This window comes from Tamandua tetradactyla, chromosome X (assembly GCF_023851605.1).
Source record: "Tamandua tetradactyla isolate mTamTet1 chromosome X, mTamTet1.pri, whole genome shotgun sequence".
In the NCBI taxonomy this organism is placed as follows: domain Eukaryota; kingdom Metazoa; phylum Chordata; class Mammalia; order Pilosa; family Myrmecophagidae; genus Tamandua; species Tamandua tetradactyla.
The window spans coordinates 114,180,883-114,199,450 of record NC_135353.1 but is presented as its reverse complement, the minus strand read 5'-3'; the positions used below and the strand labels follow the sequence as shown (position 1 = coordinate 114,199,450).

At 43.1% G+C, this 18,568-nt stretch overlaps 1 protein-coding gene across 3 annotated transcripts in view; it reads left to right on the top strand.

Moving 5' to 3' along the window:
• The first annotated feature begins 496 nt into the window (after positions 1–496).
• The window catches only part of GNL3L (G protein nucleolar 3 like), a 44,128-nt gene continuing 26,056 nt past the window's right edge, over positions 497–18,568 (top strand). Inside the window, exons 1-2 of one of the 3 annotated variants that reach the window (XM_077145791.1) lie at positions 497–644; positions 2,820–2,885. In XM_077145791.1, the coding sequence (XP_077001906.1) occupies positions 515–644; positions 2,820–2,885 (196 nt within the window). In that variant the 5' untranslated portion in view covers positions 497–514. Of the gene's footprint in view, positions 645–2,785; positions 2,886–18,568 lie in introns of all 3 variants that reach the window. The other 2 variants (XM_077145793.1, XM_077145792.1) reach the window with 2 other exon arrangements.

Below are 18,568 nucleotides of genomic sequence, written 5' to 3'. Positions count from 1 at the left end.
GCCCCGAGTGAGCCTGGCCGCAAGCACCTTCAAAAGGGAGTGCTTGCCACAGGGTTTGTGTGAGCCCTAAGAGGAGGGAAAGTTGTTGGGAACAGCCAACCTATTCACCTCAGTAAAGGAACACTTGGCCAGACGTATAACTCAGCGGCCATTTTCTCACTCCCTGCCCGTCGCCATTTTCCATCAGACAAAGGCACCAACCCCCCCAACCTTATTCGTTGCGGACAGGGTGAACTCTTGGTCATTAAGATTCTGGAACACGCATATTTACGTGTAGACAGAGGTCCGCACACAAGATTTCGACTTACAAATAGGCAATATGGCCATACCAGTCGACACCACGGCTTTGCCCCACCACCAGTCTGCCTGTGTTTCTAGGGCGAGACGTTAGAATCCTTTCTAGCCCCTTTTGCTATACCTTACCTCCCCCGGCAGCCAGGAGGCGGGGCCAGAGTGGTTGTGAGGAAGGGAAACGCGTAAGCCATCAATTCAAAACCCCTCCCCCCCGTGAGGCATGGTGGGCGGGCTGCCACTCCAGGCCAAGCTGGGATCCGGAAGTCGGAGCCCAGAGGAGCGAGCGGGTGTCCTCCGCCAACCGTGCTTCCCTATCACCCTCTCCTGTCAGATCCCCGCCGGAAGTCTAGGTAAGAGTCTACTCTTTTCTTTTCTCACTGTGAGCGCTCACCAGGCCCTACTGCGTGGTAAGGATTGTCCATATGAGGTGAAACCGTAGACGCCCTCCACGGTTTTTGAGAGGTAAAGCTCCGCCTCCCCTCCTGGGTTGAAGGGCCCGGATGAAGGGCAAGCTTTGCTCCGCGTGTGGAGACGCGTGGCCCCCACCCATCTAAAAAGATCCCCGGATACATTGTGACTCTATATGTGTGGAGAAGTGTCTGTTGCTTTCCTCCTGTCAGTATATAGTGAGACTGCATTCCGCCGTACCCCGGTAGACAAGTGTAGACCCACCGAATGTGTGGCGCCGTTGACTTTATTGTAGTGACATATATTCCCCTCCCTGCGGAGCTCAGCTACGCAGACCTCTGCCGGGAGAAGACAAAAAGATCAGCCTCGTGGCTCTCCATCACGGCAGAGGCATGGATCCCCCACTCCCGGCAGACCGCCCCCCCCCCCATCCTCCCTTCCGCCAGTATAGAGGAGTTCAGAAATATTTAATATACCGAGAAAGGGACCCTCCTCTGCATGTAAAGATGCAGGGACCTTCCCGCCTCGCTATCGTGTAACTCATTGATGGAAGCCCCACCCTCACTCCTGCAGTGACCATGGATCATACCTCGCTGAAGTGTTTGGGACTACAGACCTCGGCCTCGTTGAGCCATGCAGATTCCTCCTCCCAGGCTAGAATGAGTCCCTATTTTGGACAACCAGATCCGACCCCTACCCCAGTAAAGGGGCGCTGGTTTACACAATTTCTGAAGGCCTGATCCCCCCAAAATGCCTGTCTCCTTGCGGCAAACAGGACCAGACCTCAACTCACGAACAGGCAGCCAGATCTGCCTTCCAGAGGAGGTGTAGAGAGGCACAGATTTGTTCGCTTTCTTGAGGTAGACACAGCTCGCCCTCTAGCTCCCACGGCCCCCTCCCTCAAGGATTTAGAATCACCAAATTCTGATCCAAAATCTAATCTAATTTGCAAGCGAGAGAGACTCCGCCATAGTACAGAGGTATAGCTCCCCCTGTCTGCGATGTTGAGAGGCAGTGACATCACTGATAACCCCACAGTGCATGTATATGGACAGCTTAGGTTTGTTTATATCCACCCGGGATAAAGACTCCCCAACCCTCCCAAAGTGTAAGGGCCCAGCCATGGAATTTACAACTGCATTGCCTGCCCCCCCCCCCATGCAGATAACCAGAGTTCCTACTCCCTTCCGTGTTAGTGCTGCTGATTTCACATAAAAACCCTCCCCACCTCCTGAGGATGTGTCCAGAATAGTCTACTGCAGGCAAGGCACAGATCCCACCCACGCAAAGCTGTACAATTCTCCCCTTTGTAAGTGTGGCACTAAACTTAACTTAGAGAAGAGATAGGCATAGCAGTTCTGTTTCACAGCCCTCTCTAGGGTAAAGAGAACCAGGACCCCACTCCCCACAATTTAGAGATGTACAGATCTGCACAGAACTACTGTACTGGTTCCCCTAGTTTCTCTGCACCCCAGACTAAAGTGACAGACAGCAACCCACCGACTTCCAGAATTGTCAAGGTATAGCCCCCACCCACATATACAGGAAAAGATTTCCTTCCCCTTCCCCAAGATTTTTCATGACCTCAGTTCACATGGACACACAGATAAATAGTGTTGAGGCCCCAGCCCAAAGTAGGCTGTTGGGATTTGTCCTCCCCACCCCCCGTCCAAGGTAGAAGAGACATAGGACCTCTTACTTGTGAAAAGAGGCACTATTATCACCCCATGTAGAAACATTATCCTTGCATGCCCCTTCCCCTCAGTCTAGAGGGGTTTAGTGCTAGTTCTTTACCTAGGGTATAACAGAATTAAGGACCAAAGAACCCATCCAATGCATTGAGACACTGACTTTTCCTAGGAAGAGAGGTTCAGACATTGCCTTCCCTGTGTAGACTGAGCCATTCCAGGCCCTAGCTCTAGTGCAGCCCCTTCTCCCAGTTTCCCTAATTGTTGGTGCTTCCTGATAAGGTCCTTTAACATTTTAATTTTGCCTTTACTGTTAATTAATTAACATTTAATTGTTAGTGCTTCCTGATCAGGTCCTTTAACATTTTAATTTTGCCTTTTGGCCTTGTTCCCAGCTCTGTCTTCTCGTTCATCCCCCATCCCAAATAGGAAGAAGGTCAGCAACTTTGAACTTACCTGCTTTCAAGTTGGTCATCATGATGAAAGTTAGACACAGTGAGTTTCCTTTATCTCCCCTCCCAATCCTGATTTAATTCGAACTTCATTAAATGTGTAGTAGAGCACTCAGTCTGGGTCTTTTACCTGTGTTATCATTGATATTCTCCTGACTTGAAACTCCCACTTTACAAATGAGGAAACTGAGGCTCCGCAAGGTTAAGGGACTTGATCTTAGGTAACTAGCAATAAATACCGTATTACACTGCCTGTAAACCTAACATGCCCTAATGTTTTTCTTTATAAGTTGTACCTTTAAAGAAATGTGTAGCCCAATGGTTAAAAGCATGGGCCCTGGAACCAGAGTTTGAATTACAGCTCTTCCACTTACTAGCTGTGTGGCCTTGGGTAATTATTTAACTTCAGCCTCCTTATCTACAGAATGATAATAATAGCATCATCCTCATAATGTTAATGTGAGTATTTTATGAATTAAAATAGGTGAAATACAATAGCGCCTGACACATAATGAGCACTCTGTAAATATTGTACGTCTTGGCTTAAAAAATGCAGTCTCGTCATTTCTCTTTGGAATTTATCTCCTTGGCAGATACATATACACTGTCCTGCCACCAAATTACTGACTTCTGAGCTTTGAATTGTTCTTAACTGTAGAATAGACAATGGATGTATTACTGTTCTTTCTACCTTCAGGGCTCTTTCCCTCCCTTTCTCTCTCATTCTGCAGCAGGATAACTCTGGCTTGTTTTCAAGTTTTAGCTTATACATCACTTCCTATGAGAATCCCTCTCTGTTAACCTCTTCCCTTGGTTTCCACTCATCTGTACCCACAGGAACTGGGGCTTATTGACATTCTGTGGTCTGGGTCTCTCTCCTTCACTACTGTTGACTTCTTGCCCACATCTGATTCATCTTGTGTCCCAAGAGCCCAGCATGACCAGGCATAACAATTTGGTACTTCCTGTGTACCAGGAGTTAGAATAGCTCAGTTATTAATGCAGACTCAATTTCCCCCTCCCTCATTTTGATGCCTACGGCCTAGAGCGAGAAGACAAATGTGACATGGAATTCTCCCTTACAAAAAGGAAAGCAGGGGTGTTAGGGCAGGTTCAGTTCTGTGCTACCCTTACTATCCTGCCATGGTTCACATGGAAAATGATAATATTTGGATAGCAAACTAGATATATTGGACAAGGACTGTGCAGCCCACTATCTTACATTCTGTGTGCGATCCCTGGAATTGTGCTGTAATGGTGCCATGCCTATATAGGGTTTGGTGAAAAAAAATTCAATACGTTTTCTTTATATACTTGTAAAATTCCATCAAGAATTATGCATTGCCTATGTTAATACACAAAGCAAATAGTCATTTATTCAAGTAACATGAGGAAAAATGGACAGAATTGATTATGTTCTATTTATGAACACCTAATACCATTGATAAAATTACGGATATGGTGAAAAAGGCAATGATTAGCTGGTTAAATAGGGTTAAATAGGATATATACATACAAAAGAATCTTAGGGAGTTTAAAAAAAGAATGAGGAAGTATTATAGGGAAAGATTATGTGGAAAGACTGTTGGATGGAAGGATCTCCAGGATTGTTAAATGAAAAAAGCAAGATGCAGAAGGGAGTGTATAGTATGCTACCTTCTATGGGACAAAAGTGATGGCTGGGATGATTCAAGGGAAGATCGGGGGTGGTGCCATGTGTTGCAGCTACCTGTGCTTTTCTGACTGCTGGATGGGGATTCCATATACCAAGATGGTAATGGATAATGATTAAATCTGTGAAGGTTACAGAAGGAGCTCTACAAATAGTATTCAAATGTAATTTCAGCTGTTGTACATTTTTGAATGGTATTTTAAAAGGGATGGGGTATCGTATCATCTAAAAAGTTTGCAACCATCAAATGTGGCACATGTATATAATCAATTTGTGGCACCTCTGCTGTGGAAACAGCGTGCCAGTTGGGAAACTCTGGTAAAGTTACCATAATAGGGAGATGGAGGGATAAAGGAATTGTAGCTGTGTGCATGAGTGTGATTGTAATGACAGACAGTGGAATATAAGCTGGATAGGGTGGGAAGCGGGGTGGGGTAGCTGAAGAATAAGAAATTGAGTAGAATTTAACATATTTATGGTAGTCTCTACAAGTTAAACAAATGATCTTAAGGATAGGAGAGAGGGATGTCTGAGATTGCTTTTAGAGGCCCAGGCAGTTCAGGTGATTATCATAAGTGTAACCACAGGAATTGGTGGGTGGGTAGCCAAGATGGAGTGGAGATCTGAAGGTGAAGAGGTCAAGGAATTGGGAAGCCAGGGTGTTGTTGTGAGGATTGTCCAGTGATTATTAATGTTACCCAGGTTGATGATGACAAGAATTGGTGGAAAAGAAAATTATGAGCCAGGTGCTTGAGTAAATGAGGACAAGTGAATCATAGATGACTGAGACATAGCAGCACAGTAGGAGCCTCAAAAAGAGCAAAAGTTTTCTCTTTTTCTTCTATAACAAGAGAGAGAAATGGTGTTGGGTTTGGCAATGATGAGTTGACGTCTCCCTTTCTACTGGTCTCAAGGTATTTGTGTGCCAGAGGAAAATACAGCCACTTTTTTTTTAAACATAACAACATACGAATGAACATACTTACCATATGATCATTCCATTCTTGGTATATAATCAGTAACTCACATATCATCACAGAGTTGTATATTCATCATCATGATCATTTCTTAGAGTATCAATTCAGAAAAATAAATAAAAAGAAAACAGAAAAAAAATGCATACATACCATACCCTTTACCCCTCCCTTTCATTGATCATTAGCATTTCAATCTACTAAATTTATTTTAACATTTGTTCCCCCTATTATTTATTTATTTTTAATCCATATGTTTTACTCATCTGTCCATAAGGTAGATAAAAGGAGCATTAGATGCTAGGTTTTCACAATCACACAATCACATTGTGAAAGCTATATCATTATACAATCATCTTCAAGAAACATGCCTACTGGAACACAGCTCTACACTTTCAGGCACTTCCCTCCAGCCTCTCCAATGTAACTTAAATAAAAAGGTGGCATCTATTTAATTTGTGAGAATAACCTCCAGGATAACCTCTCGACTTCGTTTGAAATCTCTCAGCCATTGACAGTTTATTTTGTCTCATTTCTCTCTTCCCCCTTTTGGTTAAGAAGGTTTTCTCAATCCCCTGATGCTGGGTCCCAGCTCATTCTAGGATTTGGGTCCCATGTTGCCATGAAGGTTTACACTCCTGGGAGTCATATCCTATGTAAAGAGGGGGAGGGCAGTGAGTTTGCTTGTTATGTTGGCTGAGAGAGAGAGGACACATCTGAGCAACAAAAGAGGCTCTCTGGGGCTGTCTCGTAGGCCTCATTTTAAGTAGGCTTAGCCTATCCTTTGTGGGGATGTTTCATATGAACCAACACCCAGTTTGATGGTTGGGCCTATTGCTTTGGTTGTCCCCACTGCTTGTGAGAATATCAGGAGTTCTCCACTTGGTGAAGGTGAGTTTTCCCCATCCTCAACATTCCCCCAAGAGGACTTTGTGAGTACTTATTATTCACTGTTCAAATCTCTCTAGACAAACCTACAAAATCTCATGCCCTGCTCAAGGTTCCATGTGCTTTTGGTATTCAATTAAACTGTCCACATAAGTTATATTAGGAAATGCACTAGTCAAAATACAAATTTTATACAAAATAACAGTTTTTGCTTTTGTCTCACACATAAGTTAAAGTTTTAAGATATTAATTGCCATCTATTTTCAGCACCCTGCAGTATTGACATTCCGTTGTTCTTCCTCATGCAAAAACATTTTTAAATTTGTGCATGTAGTCACTATCATTATACACTCTAGGCATTCCTAGATTATACCATCTTAGTCTTTATCGTCTATCTTTCCTTCTGATTTCATTTGTGCCTCCAGCCCTCCTCCCTTTATCATTCTCACATTCAGCTTCATTCAGTGTACTAACATTATTGTATTACAGTTAGGTAGTATTGTGCTATCCATTTCTGAATTTTTACAATCAGTCCTATTCCACAATCTGTATCCCTTCAGCTCCAGTTACCTAATCTCTACCCTATTTTGATCTCCTGATGACCTGTTCTTAACTGAAATTCTCCAAATTCATTCACTAATGTTTGTTCATATCAGTGAGACCATACAGTATTTGCCTTTTGTTTCTGACTAATCTCACTCAGCATAATGTCCAGAAGGTCCATCCATGTAGTTACATAATTCATAACTGTATTCTGTCTCAACAGCTGCATAATATTCCACTGTATGTATATGTCATAGCTTGTTTAGCCACTCATCTGTTGATGGACATTTGTGCTGTTTCCATCTCTTGGCAATTGTAAATAATGCTGCTATAAACATTGGTGTGCAAATGTCCATTTGTGTCCTTACCCTCATGTCCTCTGAGTAGATACCTAGTGTATTAGTTAGGGTTCTCTAGAGAAACAGAGTCAATAGGGAACACTCACAAATATAAAATTTATAAATGTGTCTCACATGACCACGGGAACACAGAATCCAAAATCCACAGGGCAGGCTGTGAAGCTGACCACTCCGATGGAGGGTTTGGATGAACTCTACAGGAGAGGCTTGCCAGCCAAAACAGGAATATAACCTTTCTCTTCTGAATCCTTCCTAAAAGGCTTCCCGTGATCAGATTAAGCATCACTCATTGCAGAAGACACTCCCCTTTGGCTGATCACAAATAGAATCAGCTGTGGATGCAGCTGACGTGATCATGATCTAATTCTATGAAATGTCCTTGTTGCAACAGACAGGCCAGCACTTGCCCAACCAGACAAGCAGGTACCACCACTTGGCCAAGTTGACACATGAACCTGACCATGACAGTCCACCCCTTGTCAACTTGGCAGGTATATATATCACCTTAAACCATACCCAATTTCCAAATAAAAACAATAAAACACATTTGTTTTTCTTTTACCTAACAATACTCAACTGTCCTGCATATAACTGGAAACACATTAAATCTCTCCAGAATAGGGCGCAAATTCTTGGGCAACATTCATTCTTAAACTTGATATCTTACAACTTAAGTAGTATAACATGAACAAAACAGCATTACAGTCCTCGTTTCTGTAACTGATCACTTGGTTGAAGTTCATATTTATCACTACCTTCTTCTACTACCCATTCCATGATCCCTTTACCCTCAGCAAGCACTTCAGCTGGCCATGGTTCTTTGCCTGGTGGGGTGACCCAAACCTTCATTCCTGAAGTTTCAGAGCCATTGGTGGTCTTGCCTGGATTGGGTTGTTGCAGTTTTCCATTGATTTTAATCACAGGGTATGGTAGTACTAAAAGACACCCTAGGGGATCTCCTATATTCCAAGAAAACTCTTCTTTACTTCCATTATGTAGTTGCAGTCCTGCTTCCTCCTGATAGTCCCGGTCAGTCACCCCAGACAATAATGTAATCCCCTTCTTGGCTTGTTGATCCAGTCGCATAAGTAGCCCAAAGTGACCAGGTGGCAGTCTTAACTTCTATTTCAGTGGAATCATCGTTGTTTCTCCTGGAGGACGCACTCCCCATTCTGGAACTAAAACCTGTAGACCAGCAGAACTCAGGGTCACAGGGACAGGGAGCAAAAATTTTCCTAGTGGATCACTAAGGGTTATAGTAAGTGGTACCACTCCCATTTCCACCCCTTGGTTCCTGGACCCATGGATCCTGGCTATGGGAGAAATAGCACCACACAGTGGATGCTGATTCAGACCATATACAGCTTCCTGGAGAACATTACCCCAGCCTTTCAAGGTATTGCCACCTAGTTGGCACCGTAATTGAGTGTTCAAAAGGCCATTCCACTGTTCTAGCAATCCAGCTGCTTCTGGATGATGGGGAACATGGTAAGACCAGAGAATTCCATGAGCATGTACCCATTCCCGCACTTCATTTGCTGTGAAATGTGTTTCTTGATCAGAAGCAATGCTATGTGGAATACCATGATGATGGATAAGGCATTCTGCAAGCCCATGGATGGTAGTTTTGACAGAAGCATTGTGTGCAGGGAAAGCAAACCCATATCCAGAGTATGTGTCTACTCTAGTTAGAACAAATTGCTGCCCCTTCCATGAAGGGAGTGGTTCAGTGTAATCAACCTGCCACCATGTAGCTGGCTGGTCACCCCGGGGAATGGTGCCATGTCGGGGGCTGAGTGTGGGTCTCTGCTGCTGGCAGATTGGGCACTCAGCAGTGACTGTAGCCAAGTCAGTCTGGTAAGTGGAAGTCCATGTTGCTGAACCCATACATAACCTCCATCCCTACCACCATGGCCACTTTGTTCATGAGCCCATTGGGCAATGACAGGAGTTGCTGGGGAAAGAGGCTGACTGGTATCCACAGAATGGGTCATCTTATCCACTTGATTATTAAAACCTTCCTCTGCTGAAGTCATCCTCTGATGTGCATTCACATGGGACACAAATATCTTCATGTTTTTAGCCCACTCAGAAAGATCTATCCACATGCTTCTTCCCCAGACCTCTTTGTCACTAATTTTCCAATTATGGTCTTTCTAAGTCCCTGACCATCCATCCAAACCATTAGCAACAGCCCATGAGTCAGTATACAAATGCACCTCTGGCCAGTTTTCCTTCCAAGCAAAATGAACAACCAGGTGCACTGCTCGAAGTTCTGCCCATTGGGAGGATTTCCCCTCACCACTGTCCTTCAAGGACACCCCAGAAAGGGGTTTGTAGTGCTGTAGCTGTCCACTTTCGGATGGTACCTGCACATCATGCTGAACCTGTAAACCAGACCCGAGTTTTCTCTTCCTCAGTCAGTTCACTGTAAGGAACTCCCAAAGGCCATAGCTCTGGTCTGGGAAAGAGAAGGTAATGTGTCAGGAGTGGAGACCATGGGCATTTGGCCGCTTCTTCATGTAACTTACTTGTGCCTTCAGGACCTGTTCTGGCTCTATCTTGTATATACCATTTCCTTTACAATAGAGTGCTGCTGTACATGCCCAACTTTAGGCTTGGTGGGTCAGACAACACCCAACTCATCTCGTGGCAACTTGGTGGCCCATGGTTAAGCTTTCAGTCTCTACTAAGGCCCAGTAGCAGGCCAAAAGCTGTTTCTCAAAAGGAGGTAGTTATCTGTAACAGATGGTAAGGCTTTGCTCCAAAATCCTAAGGGTCTGTGTTGTGATTCTCCTATAGGGCCTGCCAAAGGCTCCAGACAGCATCTCTTTTGCCACTGACACTTCCAGCACCATTGGATCTGCTGGTCATACGGCCCAAGTGGCAGAGCAGCTTGTACAGCAGCCTGGACCTGTCGCAGAGCCTCTTGTTCAGGTCCCCACTCAAAATTAGCAGTTTTCTGGTCACTCGATAAATGGGCCGCGTAGCACACCCAAATAGGAATATGTTGTTGTCAAAATTCAAAGAGACCAACTAGGCATTGTGCCTCTTTTTTGGTTGTAGGAGGGCCAGATATTGCAACTTATCCTTCACCTTAGAAGGGACGTCCTGATATGCCGCACACCACTGGACACCTAGAAATATTCACTGAGGTGGAAGGCCCTATATTTTTGTTGGATTTATCTCCCATCCTCTGATGCACAAATGCCTTACCAATAAGTCTAGAGTAGTTGCTCCTTCTTGCTCACTAGATCCAGTCAACAATATCATCAATATAATGGACCATGTGATGTCTTGTGGAGGGAGAAATGATCAAGGTCTCTGCGAACAAGATTATGACATAGGGCTGGAGAGTTGATATACCCTGAGGTAGGACAGTGAAAGTATATTGCTGACATTGCCAGCTGAAAGCAAACTGTTTCTGGTGATCCTTACTAATAGCTATTGAGAAAAAAGCATTTGCCAGATCAGTAGCTGCATACCAGGTACCAGGGGATGTACTGATTTGCTCAAGCAATGATACACATCTGGACAGCAGCTGCAATTGGAGTTACCACCTGGTTGAGTTTACGATAATCCACTGTCATCCTCCAAGACCCATCTGTTTTCTGCACAGGCCAAATAGGAGAGTTGAATGGGGATGTGATGGGAATCACTACCCCTGCATCCTTCAAGTCCTTAAGAGTGGCAGTACTCTCTGCAATCCCTCCAGGAATCCAGTATTGCTTCTGATTTACTATTTTGCTTGGTAGGGGAAGTTCTAGTAGCTTACACTTGGCCTTTCCCACCATAATAGCCCTCACTGCACAAGCTAGAGAGCCAATGTGAGGATTCTGCCAGTTGCTCAGTATGTCTATACCAATTATACATTCTGGAACTGGGGAAATAACTACAGGATGGGTCCGGGGGCCCACTAGACCCACTGTGAGACAGATCTGAGCTAAAACTCCATTGATCACTGGCCTCCATAAGTCCCCACTCTGACTGGTGGATCAGAGTGACGTTTTGGCTCCCCTGGAATTAATGTTACTTCTGAACCAGTGTCTAATAATCCCCGAAATACCTCAGCATTTCCTTTTCCCCAGTGCACAGTTACCCTGGTAAAAGGCCGTTGGTCTCCTTGGGGAAAGCTTGGAGGAAGATTAACAGTACAAATTTGTGGCAGTGTAACAGGGTTCTCCCCCAACGGGACCTGGCTTTCCCTTCATTCAAGAGGCTCTGGGCTTGTAAACTGTTTCAAGTCTGGAAATTGATTAAGGGGTCGTGACTCTGTGTTTTTGTAATTAAGGTTAGACTTCTGTTCATTGACCTTGAACTCTTTTCTTTATAGAGCTCGAACAAGAATTTAGTAGACTGCCCTTCTATTGTATTTCTAGGTACCCCATGATTTATTAACCATTGCCACAAATCTCTGTGTGTCATATAATTTTGACACCTGCTTTGAGTTTGCTGTCTATTATAATAGCCACGTCTACCCTGTCTTTGGTGATTAAGTGCTGCCACATGGCTTTTACCAACTCGGGATCCCGTCATCCCCTTTGTGTTTAGGGATTCCAGCTCTGACAGCAGTTGCTACAGTAATATCTGACCTACAGAGAAGTACAACCACAGAGCTCTTTAGGGATGATGGTGCTAGTCTCACACATTTATTTCTCACTGTTCTGGTAAAAGGTGCATCCTCCGGACATTCCTGGGGTGTAAGAGCAGGCTTTGCATGATAAATTCACTCTAACATTCCAGTCTCTCTAAGCCTCTGGATCCCCTCATCTACATTATACCAGGGCAGTTCTGGCATTTCAACCTCAGGTAATGTTGACCACCTTTTGATCCGTGTTGCAACCAGCCATCCAAACAAACTGTTAACACCTTTTCTAAGTGCTCGAGCTATAACATTGAATGCAGAATCTCTGCTTATCGGGCCCATATCAGTAAACTCAGCCTGATCCAGCCTTATATTCCTCTCACCATTATCCCACACCCGTAAAATCCATTGCCACACATATGCCTCTGATTTCTGTCTATATAAATTGGAAAACTCACACAGTTCTTTTGTCGTATAACATCCCTTCTCATGTGTGATACTTTGTACCTCACCTTTAGGGGCCTGTTGGGACTTTAGTCTAGTTTTAGGTCTGGAAGAAATTAGGGGTGGTGGGGGTAGGTCATGAAAAGAATTAGAAATATCTTCCAAGCCATTTGCTTCAGGGCCCTCATTTGTAGTTTCATCTGGTGAAACAGGATTAATCATTCTAGGGCTGATCCCTTCAGGAGGAGGTTGGTGGTCAACTCCTCAAGGCAGGCTGGAGGTGGGGCAGTTGTGTCCTCAGGGCAAACTATTACATGGTTATCTAGAGAAGGTTCAGCATGATCTAGGGTTTCAACCTCATCCCCAACATCATCATCAATCCGTATGTCACCATCCCATTTTTTAGTGTCCCACTCCTTTCCAATCAATGCCCTCACTTTAACGGCAGACACCATGCAAGGTTGAGATTTCAGTTTATGTTGTAAAGTTGCTACTCTAACAATAAGATTCTGAGTTTGATTTTCAGAGATCTCAAGTCTACGGCTACAGGAAATAAGATTTTCCTTCAGGATACTTATAGAAACATCTACATCTGTCAGATGGCACTTAAGCTTCTCCCTTTCACTCCTTAATGTAGGTAGTGTATCTAACAACAACCAACCAACATCTCTATACCTCTTATTTCTACAAAACTTTGAAAAGGTATCAAAAACATCCCCCAGAGCCTGCCTTCATACAAGTGAAGCATTAGGAGAATCAAATGGTGATATTTTGACTATCTCTTTTGCCAACTCACTCCATGGATTGGAAGTGTCATTCTGATTATGGGAATCAGAGTCCTTAGTGTCTTTGAGTCTAGTCAGAGTACAAAACCATTCATAAAAACCTATTTTTAAGTTTCTGTTTCTTAAGAACCACTCCTGGTACCAAGGTGTATTAGTTGGGCTTCTCTAGAGAAACAGAGTCAACAGGGAACACTCGCAAATATAAAATCTATAAAAGTGTCTCATGTGACCGTGAGAATGCAGAATCCAAAATCCACAGGGTAGCCTGTGAAGCCAATGACTCCGATGGAGGGTCTGGACAAACTCCACAGGAGAGGCTTGCCAGCTGAAGCAGGAATAGAACCTGTCTCTTCTGAATCCTCCTTAAAAGGCTTCCTGTGATCAGATTAAGTATCACTCATTGCAGAGGACACTCCCCTTTGGCTAATCACAAATGGAATCAGCTGTGGATGCAGCTGACGTGATCATGATCTAATTCTATGAAATGTCCTTGTTGCAACAGACAGGCCAGCACTTGCCCAGCCAGACAAACAGGTACCACCACTTGGCCAAGTTGACACATGAACCTGACCATGACACCTAGCAATGGTATTGCTGCAACATATGGCAATTCTATACTTAGCTTCCTGAGGAAATGCCAAACTGCCTTTCACGGCAGTTGTATGATTTGACATTCTCACCAACAGTATATAAGTCTGCCTCTTTGTCCACATCCTCTCCAGCACTTGTGGTTTTCCGTTTTATTGATAATGGCCATTCTGGTGCGTATGAGATGATATCTCGTGGTTTTGATTTGTATTCCCTTAATAGCTTGGGAAGTTGAGCATCTTTTCATGTGCCTTTTGGCCATTTGTATTTTCTCTTCTGAGAATTGTATGTTCATGTCTTTTGCCCATTTTGTAATTGGGTTGTCTGTCTTTTTGTTGTTTAGTTGAACAGTGTCTTCATATATTCTGGATACTAGACCTTTATCTGATATACCGTTTCCAAATGTTGTCTCCCACTGTGTAGACTTTCTTTTTACTTTCTTGATGAAGTTCTTTCATACACAAAAGTGTTTAATTTTGAGGAGTTCCCATTTCTTTCTTCAATGCTCGTGCTTTGGGTGTAAGATCTAGGAAACCGCCTCCTATTATAAGATTTATAAGATATTTCCCTACATTTTCTTCTAAAAGTTTTATGGTCTTAAATCTAATATTTAGGTCTTTGATCCATTTTGAGTTAATTTTTGTATAGGGTGTGAGATATGGGTCCTCTTTCATTCTTTTGCATGTGGATACCCAGTTCTCTAGGCACCATTTATTGAAGAGACTCTTCTTTCCCAGGTGAGTTAGTTTGACTGCCTTATCAAAGATCAATTGTCCGTAGATGAGAGGGTCTATTCAATTCCATTGGTCAGTATATCTGTCTTTAAGCCAGTACCATGCTGTTTTGACCACTGTAGTTTTATAGTATGCCTTAAAGTCAGGTAGTATGAGACCTCCAACTTCATTTTTCTTTCTCAGGGTATCGTTAGCTATTTGGGGCACCCTGCCCTTCCAGATAAATTTGGTTATTGGTTTTTCTGTTTCTGAAAAGTAAGTTGTTGGGATTTTAATTGGTATTGCATTGAATCTGTAAATCAATTTAGGTCTTCCAATTCATGAACATGGTATGCCCTTCCGTCTATTTAGGTCTTCTGTGATTTCTTTTAAGAATTTCTTGTAGTTTTCTTTATATAGGTCTTTTGTCTCTTTAGTTAATTTTTTTCCTAAATATTTTGTTCTTTTGGTTGCAGTTATAAATGGAATTCTTTTCTTGATTTCCTCCTCAGATTGTTCATTATTAGTATATAGAAATACTACCTATTTTTGAGTATTGATCTTCTAGCCTGCTACTTTGCTGTACTCATTTATTAGTTCTAGTAGTTTTGTTGTGGATTTTTCGGCATTTTCAACATACGGTATCATATCTTCTGCAGTGGGAATGTTATTTCTTCCTTTCCAATTTTGATGCCTTGTATTTCTTTTTCTTCACTAATTGCTCTGGCTAGAACTTCCAATGCAGTGTTGAATAACAGTTGTGATAGTGGACATCCTTGTCTTGTTCCTGATCTTAGGGGGAAAGTTTTCTCCTTTTCCCCATTGAGGATGATGTTATCTGAGGTTTTTTCATATATTCCCTTTATCATGTTGTCTCATTTCACTCTTCCCCCTTTTAGTCGAAAAGTTTTTCTCTATCCCTTGATGTTGTTCCTTTTATGAATTGTTCCTTTTATGAATATATAGTGTCCTTCTTTGTCTCTTTTAATTGTTTTCCATCTGAAGTCTAATTTGTTGAATATTAGTATAGCTACTGCTGCTCTTGTCTGATTGTTGTTTGCATTAAATGCCTTTTCCTAAGCTTTTCCTTTCAACTTGTGTTTATCCTTGGGTCTCAGATGTGTCTCCTATAGACAGCATATAGATGGGTCCTGTTTTTTAATCCATTCTGCCAGTGTCTTTTGATTGGGGAGTTTAACCCATTAACATTTAGTGTTATTACTATAAGGGCAGTACTTTCTTCTAGCATTTTGCCTTTTGGATTTTATATGTCATGTCTAACTTTTCTTCTTTTTACCTTTACTGATAGTATTCATTTCTACACTCTTCTCCACACCTCTCTCTCCTGTCTTTTCCTCTCTATCTCTAGTGCTCCCTTGAGTATTTCTTGCAGAGCCAGTCTCTTGGTCACAAATTCTCTCAGTGATTTTTTTGACTGAAAGTGTTTTAATTTCCTCCTTGTTTTTGAAGGACAATTTTGGTGGATATAGAATTCTTGGTTGGCAGTTGATCTCTTTTAGTAACTTAAATATATCATCCCACTGTCTTCTCACCTCCATGGTTTCTGCTGAGAAATCTACACATAGTCTTATTGGGCTTCCCTTCTATGTGATGGATTGCTGTTCTCTTGTTGCTTTTGAGATTCTTTCTTTTTCTTTGACATCTGCCATTCTGATTAGTAGGTGTCTCTGAGTACATCTGTTTGGGTCTGTTCTGTTTGGGGTATGCTGCACTTCTTGGATCTGTGCATTTAAGTCTTTCATAAGGGTTGGGAAATTTTCAGTGATAATAACTTCCTCCATTAGTTTTTCTCCTTCATTTCCCATCTCTTCTCCTTCTGGGACACCCACAACACATATATTTGTTTGCTTCATGTTGTCATTCAGTTCCCTGAGTCCCTGCTCGTATTTTTCCATTCTTTTCCCTATATTTTGTTCTGCTTGTCGGATTTCAGATGTCCTGTCCTCCAATTCACTAAGCCTATCCTCTGCCTCTTGAAATCTCCCGTTGTAGGTTTCCATTGCTTTTTTCATCTCTTCTACTGTGCCTTTTCCCATAATTTCTGTGATTTGTTTATGACTTTCGATTTTTTTGTTCATTCCTTGCCTTATATCATCCTTCAATTTATTGATTTGATTTTTGATGAGGTTTTCCATGTCTGTTCGAACATTCTGAATTAACTGTTTCAACTCCTGTATCTTATTTGAATTGTTGGTTTGTTTGCTTGACTGTGCCATATCTTCAATTTTCCTAGTATGATTTGTTATTTTTTGCTGGTGTGTAGGCATTTAATTTCCTTAATTAGTTTATTCTGCAGATTGTTTTCACTTTTTTATCTAGGATTTTCTTGCTGGATGACTTTATTGTCTCTCTGTTCTTTGACAGTTAGTTCAGCTCATTCTAGACCTGTAGCTTAGGTTTTGTTTAACAGATCAGAATTTTTGAGTTGTTGTTTCTTTTTTCTTGCCCTGCCTCTATGATGCCTCTTTCTCCCACCTTAGGAGGACCTCCTTAAGTATTATAGACCCCAACCTGATTTTCCAGATGGAACTATCCTCCTGTCAGGAGGAAAGAGTCACGTGCGTTAGTTATCCCTGAGAGTGAAACCCAGCAGGTTGAAAGGCTTTCCTATGAAGCCTCTGGACTCCGTGTTTTTTCTGTCCTGCCCAGTATGTGGCACTTTTCTACCTGTGGGTCCCACCAGCATAAGGTGATATGGTACCTTTAACTTCAGCAGACTCTCCCTGCTGGGGGCCTGGTTGAGACAGAGGCGAGGTTGTGGACTAGCTTTAATCACTTCACTTTTCCAGACCCTGGTATCTGAATTCCTTGAGGGAGGGGTTCCATCTGAGCTGGGCCCCACCCTCCTGGGGAAGGCACAGGCTCCAGACAGACTCTCAAACAAGCTTAATTCTACCTATGCCTGTGGCAGTTGGAGTCTGAGAAGCCCTGCAGCTGTGTCTAAAGAGTAGCCAAGCCGTAGAAACGCAGCCACAAAAAAGAAATAGAAAAATCCTTTTCAGAGAAGGACTCCCTTCCTTGGGTTTGCCAATCAAGAGTTTAAGTTGGTACATTGCTCTTTGTCTCCAGGTCCTATGTGCCCCCTCCTTTCCTTCAGGGCCCAGACCCTTTCAAGTATTATGTGCTGTCAGATCCAAAAAATCTCTGTTTTTTTTTGTTTTGTTTTGTTTTTCTGCCCGTCCTGCCCCCTCTGTGCCAGTGCAAAAACCAGCAACCTCAGCTGAGGTTCCACTGAGCTGGGGGCCTATATTTAGTTGTTAGAATTTGTTAATTAATTCCACCATTGGAGGTTGGTTGTGCTCAGCCCCTGCTGTTAGTCAAGTCTCTTTCCTTTCCCCTCTGGGAAGCAGCCTGTGGGGGAGGGGTCCCAGCTGACATGGCTTGGGGAACTCATGGTTCTGGGTGGGCTTGCAACCAGTCCAGCTTGTCCAGACTGGGGTATGCTGTGTGCCCGGTCACTGATGTGGCCCCAGCAGTTGTTCTGTACTGTTCCTGGCTATTTACTAGCTGCTCTGGAGGATGAACTAAATCCTATACTTCGCTAAACTGCCATCTTGGTTTACAGCCACTTTTTGAGAGGCCTGCAAGTGAAACAGTGTCCTCAGGATAGAACCAGGTCTTACTTAAGGCAGGGAATTGGGAAAGTGTTCCCAAAGAGAGGTTGATGAATTAGGGGAGTGCTGAACACCCAAATGGGAGTTTCAGAGGACACAATGGCAAGATGGATGCAAGAGCAGAGGGAGGATGGTGGAGAGAGTTTAAGGATGAGTGTACAGGGATATATGGGGGTGAGGGTTTGGGAGATGTTGGGTAAGTCTTTTTTTGAGTGTTGATATAAGCTTGCTGATTTTAGGCCTATATGTTGGTGGATGAAGACATTGAGGCTCAGAGAGATTAAAAAATATTCTTCATATAGCTAGGCAGTTATTGAGCCAGAATGAGAACCCAGTTCTGGCTGGCTACAGAATGGTAGCAGTTTCTCTCAGAAGCTATTGAAAAATCAAATTAGCAGAGGCTTCTGGGTGCTGCAGTGTTTTAGTGATGACTGTATTCTCCCCCCTTGCCCTTCTCTCCTTCCCCCCTCTTTTCTCTGGTGGGGGGGTTGGAGGGGGGGTGCATGATCCGGCAATTGAACCCAGGTCTCCCGCATAGAA